Genomic DNA, 16945 nt, shown 5'->3' on the forward strand with positions numbered 1-16945 from the left:
TAACAATTTTAAAATGGATACCTGATTCATTGACTCCTCTATTTTAAAACGCTTCGGGTTTCCCCAGTATACCATGGATAAAATAAAACTTAAATAGTTTTCAAGGCTCTGGGCAGTATTCCTCCCCTCAGAGTCAACATTATAGTAATTCTTCAATATCTAAATAAGTTATGCTCACTTTTGTCTCCATTCCTTTGCATACACTATTAATTCTACATGGAACATTCCCTACTCTCTCTCCCTTCCACCCCCTTTTACATGGATAACCATCTTTCAAATGAGTAAGAAAGACATTGCAATGTGGATGCCTACTCCACTGGGAAGCTAACTACTGCCAACCCCCATCTTTCAAATATGGGGCTAATTCCTCTGCAATGTGCTTCCACACAGTACCTTTAAATACCACTCTATGAAAATTGCCTTCTCTATCAGAAGTGTCTGTTGTGCACTAGATTGTAAGGGCCGTGACTACACACTCCTTGGTCACAACCATAATACAAATGCTGTGTATCTAATATTTACTTAATAAATATTTGTAATATCAGTAAGTTCCAGACTAGCAAATTCATATCAGATCCTTATGTGAAATTTCTAAAATTATTTTCATGGCTACAGAAAAGTGAACATAAGCAGATATCTGCCCAGGGACACTAAATAATATAACTAATAATAGCAGTAGTAATAATAGAAACTAACATGTATTAAGAGCTATATGTTGAGCACTGTAATAAGGCTCTTCGATCTTATCTCTACCCAATCCTCAGGGCAAACATATATAGAAAATATTAAACTTATCTCAATTTCACACAAGGAAACAGAGGCTTAAAGGTTAGTAATCTACTCAATACTACATAGCAAATAAGTTTCAAACCTGAGTCTCAAATCCAGAACTCTCAACTCAAAATCCATACTCACCATCTTTGAATGCCTCCACACTGGTGTCAGAAAAACAGACACCACAATTACAAAGCCATCTTCCAACTGCTCTACAAATGATGCTAACTTACCAGGGCATAGAGAAAAATATATTTCTCCTATCTTGACAGATAGGGAGAAATGCGAGAAGAATATAGTTCTAGTTTTAGAATTCACCTCCAAATGATAATTATCTCAAATTTTATATGGGATCCCTGAGTATACATAGTCTGTCAGTGAGATGTTGCTTAAAACTATGCAATGCTGATGGCAGAGGAAAGGTAAAATTTGCTCTGGTTATCTAAATTAGATAAGATCCTTAGGCACTGTCTATAATCTCATCTTAAGAGCCTTGGTCACTAAAAATGCTCATGTGAAAGAAATAAGAATTATATACATATACCGCTGCCTGCTTGCCTTTTCCTATACAGTAACCGCGAAATCAGTAATATTTAGTTTCTCAACCTAGCAGAACAACAGAATATCAGAGTCTTTAGAAGAAAAGAAAGAAACTGTGTATACCTGGTCTATGAGTCGCTTTATTAGAGGTAGCCCTTCTAGTGCTGAACCGTCACATCCACTGGTCAATACTCGTTCAAATCCCAAAGTTAAAAGAGTCTCTAGAGCTGCCATGGGATCATGAACCATGTCAAAGGCTGAAATAAATAACATTTATTTGAATTTTGAACAAGTATCTCGAATATAGTGCTTTTTAAAATGTAGTATATACATGGTGGTGTGCCTGACTTGGCTAGTACTGGCTTGCAAAAGCCAAGTGTTACATATTCAGGAATTTTGCAAGCATGATTATTATTAACCCATTGGAAACTTGGAAATCAGTCAAGGTGGGAGTATTTAAACCACAGAAATCAACAAATATTATAAATCAGGGCTCTTTTTTCCTCCAAGAGCCAGTTTACCAGCACAATCTATATACCACTGGTGATATGCATGATCATTTTAGATGGCACACATTTGAATGGATGCATTTACTTAAATGTAGATTAGAAGTGAAAAGTTTCTGGTTTTCATTAGGTATAAAAGTTTCTCTGTAAAATAAATTAAGGTTTTAAGAAAGTTATTAAATAAATTTGCACAGGTAGCACTCAGATATGGTAAAACTGTAAATGTAACAGGCAAGTGACTCGAATTGGGGAAAGACTGCTCTAAGGCTTCAGATAAACTGGAAAAACATTACACTCATTGGTTCTAGAAAAAGCTTGATTCACATTCTTATTATTGACTATTACTTTGTACTAATCTATTTATCCCACAAACTGAAGGCTAATAGTATAAGGACAATTGTTTATAACAGACTGTATGAGTTTTGATTCCATCCTACTTTCTAAGAGACTTATCCCCTCCTCAGATAGGAAAGTGGCCCTAGGAATTTCAAAAAGAAAAACTACTGCTTTGGTTCTCGGTCCTGCTACATGATCTGGAAGTTCTAGCCTATAGTGGGTTAGGGCTGGACCCTTTCCTTTCACCCGTTAGTGTATGGAACCTGCTACGGAGGATTTTCCTTTCCTCGTGGCAGCATCTTCTGACCAGTGATTATACTATGATACTACCTCAGTAAGTATATGGGTGAAAAAAAATGTGGAACTCAGGCCAATATAAAATCTTGAAAACATGAAAACATTTTTTGTTACACTTATTGAATAGTTTAATAAACTTAAATAGGTTAGTATAAGTGTCTGCAGGTACAACTGAAAAGTCAGTTTTGTGACTGCAAAGGAAAAGAATAGAAATTTGAAATGATTTTCTTAGTTTAAGAACAAAAAATATATTCAATGTGATGGGTTTAATTTTTGATTTATTTAACATGTCAAACTTTAAACTACATTTCTTCAGATAGACGTTTACTAATTTAAATACTTTTCATATTTAAAAACTTTATTTGCTATAGCCTCAAGGTTATGACTTAAGCAAACTAACACCTTTTAATTATTGCTAGTTTATGAGAAGCATTGGTATGTAGCAAACCAAGAAAACAGTTTTCTGGTGGTATTATCCATTGAGAAAAAAAAAGGCAAGGTAATAAATGATATATCTCTAATTTATATAAATAGATGCAAGTGCTAGTGTCCACCCTTATCCTAATTTTGAATGCTTACTTAAAAGATCAGAAAAACATTCAACAATTTTTTAAGCATATCATTAAGTCAAAAAAAAAATTGACTGAAGATTTCCTTCTTTTTATGTGCAATAGCAGTGCCTTCTGAAGGCAAAATTGACTTTGTTCCTTCATTTTACCAATGCCTGGCAAAACTGTATGGAAATTATAACTACCTGAATTTTATAGTTAGAATGTATTTTTATATGAAATTATCAAGAGACTTTTTAGAAATTATTCTGATGTAGATAAGCTATCAATAATATAAAGCAATTTTGTGTACTATAGTGAACAAAATCTGTTAATGGACTATCTAGCATCTATTTCTTCTTTCCTCCTTCCTAATAGTAACCAATTCTTCCTCAGATGTCCATTCCCTCTCTACTCACGAATTTTATATTCTTCTGAGAAAACTGACCTCACTCCCAGCCCTAGGAATGGTCTGTCTAGCTTAAGCCAGGTAGCAAATTTAATTTCACTGGCCACAGTGATCTATTCTCTTGGGGACTGCATATGACCTAAGGTAATCTATAAAAATAAATCTTAGGACTCTTGCTTAGAATGCTGTGACAAGTACGTGTACTTGTAGGCAATGCTTACTCTCTCTCTTTTATATCCCACCACCACCGCCATTTACTTTTAACAACTTTTCACAACTAAGGCTTTACATATTCTAGAAATTGTACATTTCTAAATTTGCAACTGCTGGTCCCAAGAAACCAACTGGTAACACTGTAACACTGTAGAATTGTGTTCCAAAAAAAGGTTGTAGCATCTGATAAAATTAGGAAACTGACACCATTCAATAGCACTTCTAAAATGGAAATGACTCACCTCGGTGGAAAGTGACTGGCAGAGGACGGCAAAGAGCTATAAAAAGAAAGTCATATAACATGAATGAAGAGATCATCACTGATCACTATATACATATTCTCCATGTTAGATGGGACTGTTTTATACCTTCCTCTCCTAAGTGAAGACAGTGAACTAAAATAATAATAAAATGGCAGCCTTCCAAATGCGAAAGTCCTATGTTTCCATTAATCTCTTATTTTTATATTTAAAACATGGCCATTTACTTCTTAGAGGTACCAAATAAAAATTATATAATCTGGCAACTATAAGATGGGCAGCATTATCTATTACTCATTCCTCTGAAAATCTTCAAGAAATACTTTGGCCTAGTAATATATATAGTCTGCTTCTGTCCTCTTCACATCCCCCCATCCTCACCAATAGCTTTTGTGGATTTTGGTGCAGTTATTAAAGGAGTCAAGATAAATATCCCTTAAACCCAACAGAAACAGTAGTGGAACCTGATCTATAGCAACTAAGGAGAGTCAGGAAGGCTATGCCACACATAGCTGCAGCCCAAACATTTAAATGACTATTGTTTAAAACAGGTTAGTATAAGTGTCTGCAGGTGTGACTGAAAAGTCAGTTTTGTGACTGCATTTTTCTATATTGCGAATATTAAATGCAATCATCAGAGGTTTTTTGGTCTCAGATATAAATTCTTACCCACAAGGGACATGCACAGCTCTTTGTCAATGTGTCCATCTTCAGTCAATGCCCCAAATACCAAACCATCAGCACCATAAAGTTTGGCAAGATGAATGTCAGCCTTCATCACCTCAACTTCACGGTCTGAATATAAAAAATCACCTCCGCGTGGCCGAATCATCACAAAAACTGGGATCTGGACACATTGCTTCACTACTTGAAGGACACCTATAAGAACAGAAAACAGACTAATTAAAATGCAAATGTGAGCTAAAAGCTCAAGTAAGTAAATAAAATATTATAGGTCTTTTACATTTGCTCTTATGTATCACTTATATAAGAAAAGGAAGAGTTGACTAAAGAAACCAGAGAAAAGTGGACCAAAAAGGAAAGCGGACACTAAGAAAAATGTGTATACAGTAGAAGTAATAAAAAATCAAAGGTAAAAAAGAGTAATTTAGAAAACAGAAAGAAGTTACTGCATTTTAAAAGCACTTGTCGGTTAACTCAACAAAAATCCTTTTACTGATATCTGACATTTGAAAGTGTAATAACCACCAGGCAAAAAGTAATGACTTGGCTGCTAATTCTAACTTCTGTATCAGTCTAAGTTAGTTTTGTTTGATTGCTTTATTTCCTCACTATGCATCTTATTTTCCTACCTGGTAATTTTTTATTGAATGCAAGACATTATGAATTGTACTTTGTTGGGTACTGGATATATTTGTATTCCTATAAATATTCTTGAGCAGTTAGTTTATATGAAAACACTTTATTCCTTTCGGGTCTAGCTTTTAAAAGTTGTTAAGCAGGTTTGGAACAGTGGTCAGTTTATAGCTAATTTATAGCTTTTACTGATATGTGACATTTGAAAGTGTAATAACCACCAGGCAAAAAGTATATAAACTTTTTCGACTAAAGCATACTATCATCAACTTCAGAGTAACATATAGGAGTCAAAATGTCATATAGGGACTCCTGCTTTTGACCAACAAAGTAACAGAGACTGAATTCACCCTGCCACCTGTAATAATCAAAAAACAGACAAGATATATGAAACAATAGTTTATAAGACACTGGACATCAAGCAACAAAGGACAATGATGCCTGAAAGATGACAGATAGAAAATAAATGAGGTGAGCTCTATGATTGACCCAGATTACTACTTTAAGAGTTTTCTAGGCCAAAGCACAGGGAGGAAGAACCCAGGTGGAGCCCAGAGAAAGTTCTCTGAGTTGAGGAGACAAAGCTGAGAGTCCAGACTAGAGTTAACAGGAGAGAGTGTACGGAAGGAGAGAGAGAGAACTCTTGAGATCTGCAGAGAACCTCTTCTAATATTCAGCTGAGTACTGATCAGGGCATGCAAGCAAGAAAACTATGCAAAGCCAGGGAAAGATCCACTGAAAAAGGTTACTAGAAATAGTGCCTATCATTCACACCAGGACAGGAATAATACCTGTTTCCACCAGCCAGACAGGAAAACTTGAAGCTTCATGGGATACTAGGTAAAGTACACAGAAGGGTCTTGCCTCTGCAGTGAGAAATAATTAGCTATAAACTGGCCACTGTTCCAAACCTGCTTAACAACTTTTAAAAGCTAGACCCGAAAGGAATAAAGTGTTTTCATATAAACTAACTGCTCAAGAATATTTATAGGAATACAAATATATCCAGTACCCAAAAAAGTACAATTCATAATGTCTTGTATTCAATAAAAAATTATCAGGTAGGAAAATAAGATGCATAGTGAGGAAATAAAGCAATCAAACAAAACTAACTTAGACTGATACAGAAGTTAGAATTAGCAGCCAAGTCATTAAAATAGCTATTATAACTTTATTCCATATGTTCAAAAAAGTTAAGAAGCTACGTGGGAAATATAACACACTCAAACTTCTAGAGATGAAACCTACAATGTGTGAGATAAAAAATGAACTAGGCAGGGATAACAGCAATTAGACATTGCAGAGAAAAGTTTAGTGAATTTGAAAACAAAGTGATACAATCTATACATAATGAAAGTGAAAAATGAGATTTTTTAAAACAGCAATTCATCGGTGAATTGTAGAACAAATATATTCAAATACTAAATTGAGAATATAACTGGAGTTTCTGAAAGAGGGAGTAGAGGACATTGAATGCTGAATATGATAAAATATGATAAAAAGTATAAATGTCCAGTTCTAAGAAACATGAAAAAAACTACACTCAGGTATATCATAATCAAATTGCCTAAAACTAAGAATAAAGAAATAAATCTTAATAGCAACCAGAGACACGTTACACAGAAAAGAACATAGGTATGGATGACAACAGATTTCTTGTCAGAAACAATACAAGTAAGATGACTGAAAGAAAAAACTGTCAACCTAGAATTCTACACTCAGCAAAAATATCTTTCAAATATGGGGAAAGATGTTTTCAGACATACAAAAGCTGAAAGAATTCATCATCAGCATTGTACTACAAACAATGTTAAAAGAATTACTTCAGGCAAAAGAAAAATGAAACCAGATGGAAATATAGATCTCCACAAAGGAATTAAGAGCACCAGAAATAGTACTATATGTGGGTAAATATTGTTTTCTTATTATTTAAATCTCTTTAAAAGATAATTGACTCTTGAGATAACATGTTAGATCACTGTTGTCAGTGGAAACCGCCAAGTAAGCTTAATAAGTCTCCCCTCCCACAGTCACATCTAAGTCAGAGTCTCCCAAAGAACCCAAACAGCCGTGGAAGCTCTTTATCAAAAGTTTGAGATTTGAAACAACTAGTAAGAGTCTGAGGAGCCATTATAAGCAATGGGGAACAATCACAGACTATGTGGTGATGAGAAATCCAAACACCAAGTATTCCAGAGGCTCTGGGTTTGTCATGTATGCCACTGTGGAGGTGGACGAGGCCATGAATGCAAGGCCACACAAGATGGATGGAAGAGTTGTGAAACCAAAGAGGGCTGTTTCAAGAGAAGATTCTCAAAGATATGGTGCCACTCAACTGAGAAAAATATTTTTGTTGGTGGAATTAAAGACAATGAAGAATTACCTAAGAGATTATTTCGAACAGTATGGGAAAACTGAAGTGATTAAAATGACTGACCACTGCAGTGGCAAGAAGAGAGGCTCTGCTTTTGTAACCTTTGATGATCATGACTCTGTAGACAAGACTGTCATTCTGAAATGCCATACTGTGGATGGCCACAACTGCGAAGTAAAGCCCTATCTAAGCAAGAGATGGCTCATGTTTCATTCAGCTAAAGAGGTCAAAGTGGTTCTAGAAACTTCAGTGGTGGTCGTGGAGGTGGTTTTGGTGGCAGCTGTGGTGGTAGAGGAAATATGGTCGTACTAGGGATGGCTATGATGGATGTGGTAACGGTGGAAGCAATTTTGGAAGTGGTGGAAGCTACAATGATTTTGGCAATTACAATAATCACTCTTCAAATTCTTGACCCATGAGAGGAGGAAACTTTGGAGGCAGAAGCTCTGGCTTGGTGGTAGAGGCCAACATTTTGCCAAACCACGAAACCAAGGTGGCTATGGTGGTTCCAGCAGCAGCAGTAGCTATGGCAGTAGCAGAAGGTTTTAATTACTGCCAGGGAAGAATCAGCTAACACAGGCTTAGTAAGTCTTTAAAAACAGAAATTCATCTGTCCAACTTTATAGCTAAAAGGAACATCTGTATGAGGACAACCTTTATCTGAGCCACTGTGTACTTCATTTTCACTGCCATGCAGTTTTTATTAGGTGCTCTGAAGCTTGAATTAATCAATTTTATGAATAAACTTTTTAAACAAAATGCATTTAACTTGGGAAAAAAGGTAACTGACACTTTAAACAAAAATTACAGAGCAAAAATTGTCGTGAACCTCATGGGTGGGTAAAACAAGTATGAAGTGATCAGCTCCAGATTTGATGTGCAGCTCAAACATCTAGAAAAATGGCAGAATAACCTGCTTCCATTCTGTTAATCTGGTTTCACTGTAGTGACAATCTCAGTGGACATCATGGACCATGAAGAAGCAAGTTAAAAACACATGGGAGGGAAAATCCTGCGATTCTTTTTCTAGGGATGTAATACACATGTGCAAATAAAATGCCTCTGTAAAAAAAATAATAGTAACAACAATGTAGTATTGAGTTTTTAACATATGTAGAAGTAAAACATATGACAATAGCACAACAACCAGGAAGGGAAAAATGAAGACCAAAGTCAATAAAACAGAGGATGCCAAAAGCAAAAGATAAAAATACCCTGGTCCCTGCATAGCAACTGAACCAATATTAACAGCAACTACCTATCTTTCAACTTTTTGATAGCTGAGGAAAAAAACATCTATTTGATCACATCTTTGATAGACAACTTTATTTACAATCATAAGCATTTCTAACTGATACAATATCCACAGCATAGTGAACATGTAGTAACATTGTAAAGAATTCAATGAAAGAGATCATAAATTGTCTCCAGGCAATCTAAAAAATGGACACTAACCCATGCTTGGTGTGGTTCCTCCTTCCAACAGACTAGAACATAATTCAATCCGATCAGCACCTATGATTTAAAAAAAAACAAAAACAAAAACATTTTTCGGCACAATAAATTTTAGAAATTAAGGGAAAAATTTACAAGCATTGCTCAAAAATTATTGGCCAAAATAAACTCATATTAAATGCAAATTTCACATTTTCCCCAAATGTATAAAAGTCTTAAAAACTGAGAGAAATCAAACTATAAAACTAGAACATCTATTTTGAATCACAATTATATTCTGCAACCCACATTGTGTTATTGATAGTCCACTTTAAGAGGTAATTCAAGTTAAGTTAGGTCTCTTTAAAATTTGATATTATAGGGTTGCCTCTCCATGTACAGGGAAATGCCTTAGAATAAATGTTTCTGCATTGTACATAGTGGAATGCTGATTCTTCATTGATAAGAAAAAGAGTCTTTATTATTCTAAGCTTTAAAAAAGCACAAGTTACTTTGAATAGCTTAACTCGGGATATTTTCAAGAATAAGAAAACACTGAAAGCAAAAGATCAAACCATGGGGCCATGTCAAAAGGTCTCAGGAACCAGCTTGAAAAGGTTCCTACCAGCCAGATAGGACATTCTGAGCATCAGTAAGAATAACTATAGTGTATTAAAACACATCAACTATATCTAAATCAGGTTCAAATGATAAAATAATTCATTAGAGAATAGAAAACAAACCTATTATCTCCAAAATCAGTGAATAAGGGAAAAGCAGCAAGTATTTATCCTGGCTTTCTTGTACAAACTGAACCTCAGTATAACCAAACAGCTGCTGAGAGAAAATTCTGCTTTATAGAAGCATATTGCTAATAAATGTAAAATAAATATTAGACTTAATATAGTACCATTTTGCAAACCCTACTAAAATATGCATTGCTAAAATTATTAGGTGAAAGCTAACAGAAAACCTTTAAAAGGATGGATTAAGCTGACCATATCTGAATCCACTGATCAATCCTAACATCACAAAAACAGAAAAAAATAAGATATTATCCTCTTAATGTGATGCAACAGGGAGTACAACGTCATCTAAAAAGTAGTCTTATAAAAGACTTAAATCTGAATCTTATTAAACCTTTGGGTTAACTACAACTTTACAGGAAATACAGGAAATAAATGACACTACATATACAAAGAGCAAAACTGAGACTGTAGAAAACTCTAAAAGATGAAAATCACAATTTCTTGAATAAACTACAAGGAAAGAAAGAAAAAGAAAAAAAGACGGGGAAATGTAGATGTAAATACACTTAAAAAGACATATCAAACAGATGAAATGTTTGGACCTTGGTTCGAAGAACCATAAAACAAAACAGTAGGAGCTTATAGGAGAAATGTGAAAAATAACTGAATTTTTTGATGCTATTAAGAAATTATTTTTTAAGATATTAGTAGTATTGTGGTTATTATTATTATTTTCTTAAAAAAGAGTCCTTTTAGAGATACATACTGAAATATTTGAGGATGAAATGATATGATGTCTGAGATTCGCTTTAAAATAATCTGGGGATAGGGGAGAGAAGGCAAGAATATATATCAGGGCTCAGCAAACTATGGCCCACAGGTTTAGAGTGCAAAAGAAACCTTGAGGTAAAAACAATGTTCAAAAAAGAAAAAATAATGATAGAAGTCCTAATGATGAAAATGGCAACAAAACTCTACAATCATCTTTAAATTAATGGTTTAAAAAATTTAAATCTTTGCTAAATTCAATAAAAACTGAAGTTGGTGAGTAAGCCCTATAGTGGACACTTGACTCAAAATGTGACCTACTAGGGGAATAAGACTAGAAGATTATAATTTATCAGTAGGGTTTTACAGTTGGTTGGCTGTTCTCAAAAGGATCCTTCCAGCTAACAAAGGCTCCCAAGGTCAGTTCACAGGATTCATTTTCAGACTCTTAAAAAGACTGTCGACTGTTATTCATTTTCTAATTTCTCTTACCTCCTCTTTCTGCATTTATAGCTGATTCCACTGAATCAACACACACTTCCATGAGAAATCCATTTGCTGCTCCTAAAATGCATGAAAAAGAAGGCAATTTCATGATGGTCCTATCCATTCAGACTAATCTACCATGAACATTTTACAGTTTGCTGTCTAAATCTAAATGTCCAATAACAGGGAAGTAGAAGAGTACACTAGGGCCCAGGAGTGCAATAAAATACCATATTAATTATTAAAATGATGTCTAGACTGTGAAAAAAGTAAACAGACATATGTATAAGAAATTATACTAAGAAAAATATACACTGAATGTCAAGGTAATCTTCGTAAAACACAGACCTCATCCTCACATTCAAGTCAGGATTCTTTTGATGCTTCTCATTAACTGAAGAATATGCTTAAACTTCTTTATAAGGAATATATGTTCAAGAGCAGGGATGGACTTAAAATTCTGGCCCCACCACTTGTGTGATTCTAGACAAGTTACTTAGCTAAAGCTTTCTAAAAAACACTGTAGGTTTTAGTATCTACCTAAGACTAGTGAGGATAAAGAGATAACTCATGTAAAGTGGATACTAAGTAAGTTTATACAGAGTATTAGTTTCATTTATTAACTATACATTATTTTCTCTATATGCCTCTAGTTCTCCCTAATCCCCATCCCTGCTCTTGCTTATACCATCTCCTCAATCCACAAAGTCCTCCCAGCTCCATTTCTGAATGCTAAACTCTTCCAAGACTCACATCAAATCATATTTCCATATTTCCTCTCTCCCGAAGCAGGAAACTGAATCTACCTTTTTCGAACTCATATAACTCTTTACAAGTTGTATGTTCCTCTTTAAAACACTAATTGTATCTCTTCAGGACACTAATTATTTTGTCTTATTATTATTTATGTAGATAAGTGTCTGATCACTCTTACCTGACCTAAAGTTCCTAAGTAAGGTTTTTATGTGAGGAGTCACCGACGCCAAGCACTGCTGACCGTTATACACAACAGGCAAAGATTTACTAAAGGCCGAATAATTACAAATTCATAAACAGTCATGTATTTACACTAAAAAGTATGACAAAAAGTTTTTTTTTCTGTAAGTACATAATTTTCTTTTAAGAATACTGAACGTATATTTCATGCAATAATACCTGAAAGAATGTTCACATTGTGATAATAATTACAACTAGAAGCTGAGATTTGGAATGACTTTTACTCTTTTTACTTTTCTACATTACTTGATGTTTTCTACCCAATATTGCTTTTATCATTTTTTAAAAAGAATTTTTAATTTGAAAAACAAATTCTATCGTATGCTAACATTAAACTACAACTGCCTCATTTATTTAAAATTATACACCAGTCTCAAACTGTGAAAGAGTTAAGTGCCACTGTATGCTGTTAACCAACAGGGATGCATTAATTTCATGAGTTTCCTGATAGCCACCCAGCTGCCAGAGGTCAACCGAACTGGACAATGCTAAGGGGTGCCATTTGCCTCACGCAAAAAAGAGCCTTGGCTAGGAGAGGGTGGGGATATGAGGACGGTACTGGGATCCTCACTTGTTAATCAAGTTGAACACGGTCGCACGACGATACGTGGTGGCGCCGGGATTCGAACCCACACATCTGGTTCTCAGGCCCCCCCGTCTGCACAAGTTTTAAAGCTGGAATGACAGACCGTGCCACAGAAAGGAGGTCGGGGGGGAAATTGCAATTAATCCACGGGCCAAAATCCCTGCCAGTCCGCCCCTGGGAGTGAGGTCGGCCGACCGCCCCCTCTCTTCCCCCTTCCGCACCGGCCTTCCGGGATGGTATTCGCGCCCGTTTCCGTTCGGAGGATGCCCTCTGCCTCTTCATGCTCCACGCGTTCCTCCCTCGCGCGTCTTCGGTTTCCACGCAGAATCCGAATTCCGCCGCGCGCGACCAAAAACAGCGTCCTCAGCCCTGCGCACGCTCCTGCGCGTTCCCGATGTCCACGCCCCAGCAATCCCGGCAAGGCCGAGTCGCTAGCGCAGGCGCAGTCACTGTCGCCCCCGCCGTCTGAGGAGGAGGGGCTCACGCTGCGTAACCCGGAAGTGCCTCTTCTTTGGTGCCGAAGGAAGGAGACAGCTAAGAGCCTGGGCGTGGAGGTGGTGGTGGCGCCTTGACTTCAGTATGCAGCGAGTGCTATTTCCGCCCTTGAAGGCCTTGATGGGGAGACCGTGTGTCCGGCTCCTGGTTCCTGGGGCGACGCCTAGAACACAGGTACCGCGTCGCAGCGGACGCTTGAGTCGCGGAAGCGGGCATGGGGGGAAAGAGCCTGGAGAAAAATTATAATCCCACATCACGTTTCCGTAGCTCTTTATAGTTCAGAACGCACTTCCTTATATCCAGAGCCCCTGACTTCTGATCGGAACCTACCGTTTAACGGCTGTGTGATATTAACCAAGTTAGGTTACTTTTCTGTGCCTCAGTTTCCCCATCTGTAAAAAATGGGCATAACGACAATACTTCGTTCATGAGATTGCTGGGAGGATAAGTTAAATATACATCAAGCACTTAGTACATCGCAAAGGTTCAGTAAATTTTACCCATGTATTTGGTTTTTGCTAAAAGCCCCCAGGTAGTCAGGTTATGGTGTATAACCCCCTTCAAAGAAGGAAATTGAGGCTTAATTTAAGTTGTCTAAAGTTAATTAATTAGAAGCAGGAAACCAAATAGGGGGTCTTTGGACTAAAGGTTGGAGTCAGAAGAGGGCGTGTATCCACTTACCTAATAATTAGTGTGTTGAGTAGTAATTACTGTATTGAGTGATTATTATTATTTAGGAACTGAGAAACAAGCAAAATACTGAAAGGCTCCTGCCCTGGAGGAAGCCACACTTGTTTATTTACAATTCATTTGTCAAATCATTATTAAGGTCTTGTTATGTAAGGGAACTGTATCCCAAACAGAGGGAGCTGGAAGCAAAGAACCACTCTGACAGATACTATTGTCCTACAGCTCATAGCTTAGTGGGAGCTGGAGACAAATGAACTTAAAGCTACATTACAGTATGTTAAGGGCCATAGGAAAGGTACAGTGTGCTCTCAGAGTGACCTGTTGCAGACCTGGGATAGTGTAGGTATACTTCCCAGAGGAGGTGACATCTAAGCTGAGATCTGCAGTAGGTACTACAGACATACCTTAGAGATAGTACAAGTTCTGTTCCAGACCATGGCAATAAAACAAATACTGCAATCAAACGAGTCACAAAATTTTTTGGTTTCCCAGTGCATATAAAAGATGTGTTTCCACTATACTGTAGCCTAATAACTTTGCAATAGCATTATGTCTAAGAAAAACTGTACATAATTAAAAAATATTTTATCGCTAAAAAATGCTAACCATCATCTGAGTCTTCCGCAAGTTGTAATCTTTTTGCTAGTGGAAGGTCTTGCCTCAGTATTGATGGCTGCTGACTCTCCAGAGTGGTTGTTGCTGAAGGTTGGGGTAGTTGTGGCAGTTTATTAAAATAAGGCAAGAATGAAGTTTGCTACATTGATTGACTTCCTTTCACAAATGATTTCTCTGGAGTGTGTGCTGCTGTTTGATAGCATTTTACCCACAATATAACTTTCAAAATTGGAGTTAATCCACTCGAACCCTGCTGCTGCTTTATCAACTAAGTTTATGTAATATTCTAAATCATTTGTTGTCATTTCAACAATCTTCACAGCTTCGCCAGGAGTAGACTTCATGTTAAGACCCCACTTTCTTTGTTCATAAGAATCAACTCCTTATTTATTAAAGTTTTATCATGAGATTGCAGCAATTCAGCCACATCTTCAGGCATCACTTCTGATTCTAGTTTTCTTGCTATTTTTACCACATCTGCAGTTACTTCCTCCATTGAAGTCTTGAACCCCTCAAAGTCATCCATGAGAGTTGAAATCAACTTCTTCCAAACTCCCCGTAATGTTGATATTTTGATCTCTTCCTATGAATCATGAGTGTTCTTAATGGCATCTAGAATGATAATCCTTTCCAGAAAGTTTTTTATTTGCTTTACACAGGGTTGCCACAAAACTTCAATTTATAAAATACTCAGTATCCATGAAGGGCACTAAAATGAAGTATGCCTGTATTTATCAATAAGGGAACAAGTAGTGGTCCTAGACAGAAGTCATGTTTAAAGATCTGTAGGGGAAAGAAAATAATCCACATATAGGTCGAGATTTAAGTCTGTGAGAAGTATGCAGAGACCAGAAGAGATAATGTAGATTTGGGATGGATTAGAGGCCAAGACTGAAGGCAGGAAAACCAGTTTGAAGGTAGATTAAGTAATCGAGTTAAGAGATGATGATTTACCAGGGCAGCACCGGAGATGTGCCATACAGGGTACTCAGCTCCAGAGTGGGATTAAGTGAATAGCGGTGTAGTGAGGATTTTCCCTATTTTCTCCCGTTGTAAATTGTCTGTCTTCATCCTTAGTGTGGTTGCAGCTGTGGGATCAAGCGCCCCTGGAGGCCAGGGCAATACAGCACCGTCTCTGAAGTAGCTTTGCAGTCTGGAAGGGGTACAGTGTCCCTTCCCTCAAGGGCTGCTGAGCAGATGGTGGGCCGATGGCTCCTGGTCTGCAGTGGAACAGTGGCTGGAGCTGTTATTCTTGGTGGAGTAACTAGGTAAGTAATTTGCTCATAGCAAGTCAGCTGTTTGGATCATCAGTACAGGCACAGGATGACCAAGCGGGGAAAGGCCCTAAGAATCATCTAGTCTAGCTCCTTCATTTTACATATGCAGAAACTGAGGCCTAACGAGGGAATATGTCTGATGGCTTGCCTTGCCATAGAACAGTTCAGGGTTTTAGTAGGAAACCCTCACGAAGAGCGGTTTAGGTTCTTAACTGTTAGCTATGCATTGTTTATGTATATTTTCCCCCTACAAAAAGAGATCAAATTTATCTCAAGAATTTTTGTGCAGTTTGAATTAAACCCAGATAAGTTCCATATATTGCAATTGGTTTATATGCCTCTTAGTTCTCTTTAAACCTATAAAGATATTTTATAGATTTAGATTCTTCCCCCAACACCTCCATTTGCAGTTTTGTTGTCGAAGAAACCCAAATCATTTGTCCCATGGAGTGTCCCACAGTCTGGATTTTGCTGATTGCATACTTGTGATGATGTTTAATATGTCCCCTGTATTTCCTGTAAACTGGTTATTGCTTGATCAGGTTCAGGTTGAGAGCAGGGGGCAAAATACTTCATAGGTGATTATAATATTCATAAATACCTGGTATCTATTAGAGATGTCAACAGCCACTGATGATCATTGCCTAGATCCACATTTCATTCTAGTTGCAAAATTATAATATTTTACTAGCTCAACTCTAAAGAGAAACATTTCTTTATCAATAATTTGGTTATCCTAGGGTATAGTGTGTATAGGAAAGGCAGGATAAATACTTGATTCTTTCCTTTACCAATTTTCAAAATGTAAATTGGTTCCCAAGCATCCTTCAAATGTAACCAATACAATGTTTGAGTCCTTAAGTATCACTATGAACTCATAGGTTTAATCAATCCATTGCAGTGATGATGATTTACTCAAATTGTCCCATCTTTAGTCAATGGGAACCTCTTCAAATTGGCTTCCGAGTTGTTTCAATTCCTTTGATTCCTTGCTTTGTGGATAATAAGATGTTCAGGCGCTTGTATATTTCCTGCCTCAGGCCTAAAATCAGCCTTTTACTCTAAGAACCCTAAATCCTGTTATTGAAAATACTTTGTGGTTTTAATAAAGTATGTGTTCTCAAATTCTCTGCACATTCCCTGTGCCCTTATTTCAAAAAACCTTATGTGTTATATAGGCTGTTATGGGAATCTGATGAATTTGAGTTTTATTGTCTTTAAATTCACTCAAAAACCTAAACTGTTTTATACCTACATCAAATCTTTTTTCTCTCT

At 36.7% G+C, this 16945-nt stretch overlaps 2 protein-coding genes across 6 annotated transcripts in view; one reads left to right on the top strand and one right to left on the bottom strand.

Moving 5' to 3' along the window:
* The window catches only part of CUTC (cutC copper transporter), a 22659-nt gene extending 9393 nt beyond the window's left edge, over positions 1-13266 (bottom strand). Inside the window, exons 1-8 of one of the 5 annotated variants that reach the window (XM_039871536.1) lie at positions 12815-13051; positions 12579-12682; positions 11946-12034; positions 11018-11089; positions 9030-9089; positions 4553-4762; positions 3866-3901; positions 1438-1571 (exon numbers count right to left, since the gene is read on the bottom strand). In XM_039871536.1, the coding sequence (XP_039727470.1) occupies positions 1438-1571; positions 3866-3901; positions 4553-4762; positions 9030-9089; positions 11018-11069 (492 nt within the window). In that variant the 5' untranslated portion in view covers positions 11070-11089; positions 11946-12034; positions 12579-12682; positions 12815-13051. Of the gene's footprint in view, positions 1-1437; positions 1572-3865; positions 3902-4552; positions 4763-9029; positions 9090-11017; positions 11090-11945; positions 12035-12578; positions 12683-12814 lie in introns of all 5 variants that reach the window. The other 4 variants (XM_039871535.1, XM_039871537.1, XM_039871534.1 and 1 more) reach the window with 4 other exon arrangements.
* COX15 (cytochrome c oxidase assembly factor COX15) overlaps positions 1-16945 on the top strand; it is a 53433-nt gene that overhangs the window by 19149 nt on the left and 17339 nt on the right. Inside the window, 1 exon segment of the mRNA XM_039871533.1 lies at positions 15471-15661. Within this exon segment, the coding sequence (XP_039727467.1) occupies positions 15471-15661 (191 nt within the window).

The sequence above is a fragment of the Pteropus medius genome, unplaced genomic scaffold (genome assembly GCF_902729225.1).
Source record: "Pteropus medius unplaced genomic scaffold, Ma_sr-lr_union100, whole genome shotgun sequence".
NCBI classification, from domain to species: domain Eukaryota; kingdom Metazoa; phylum Chordata; class Mammalia; order Chiroptera; family Pteropodidae; genus Pteropus; species Pteropus medius.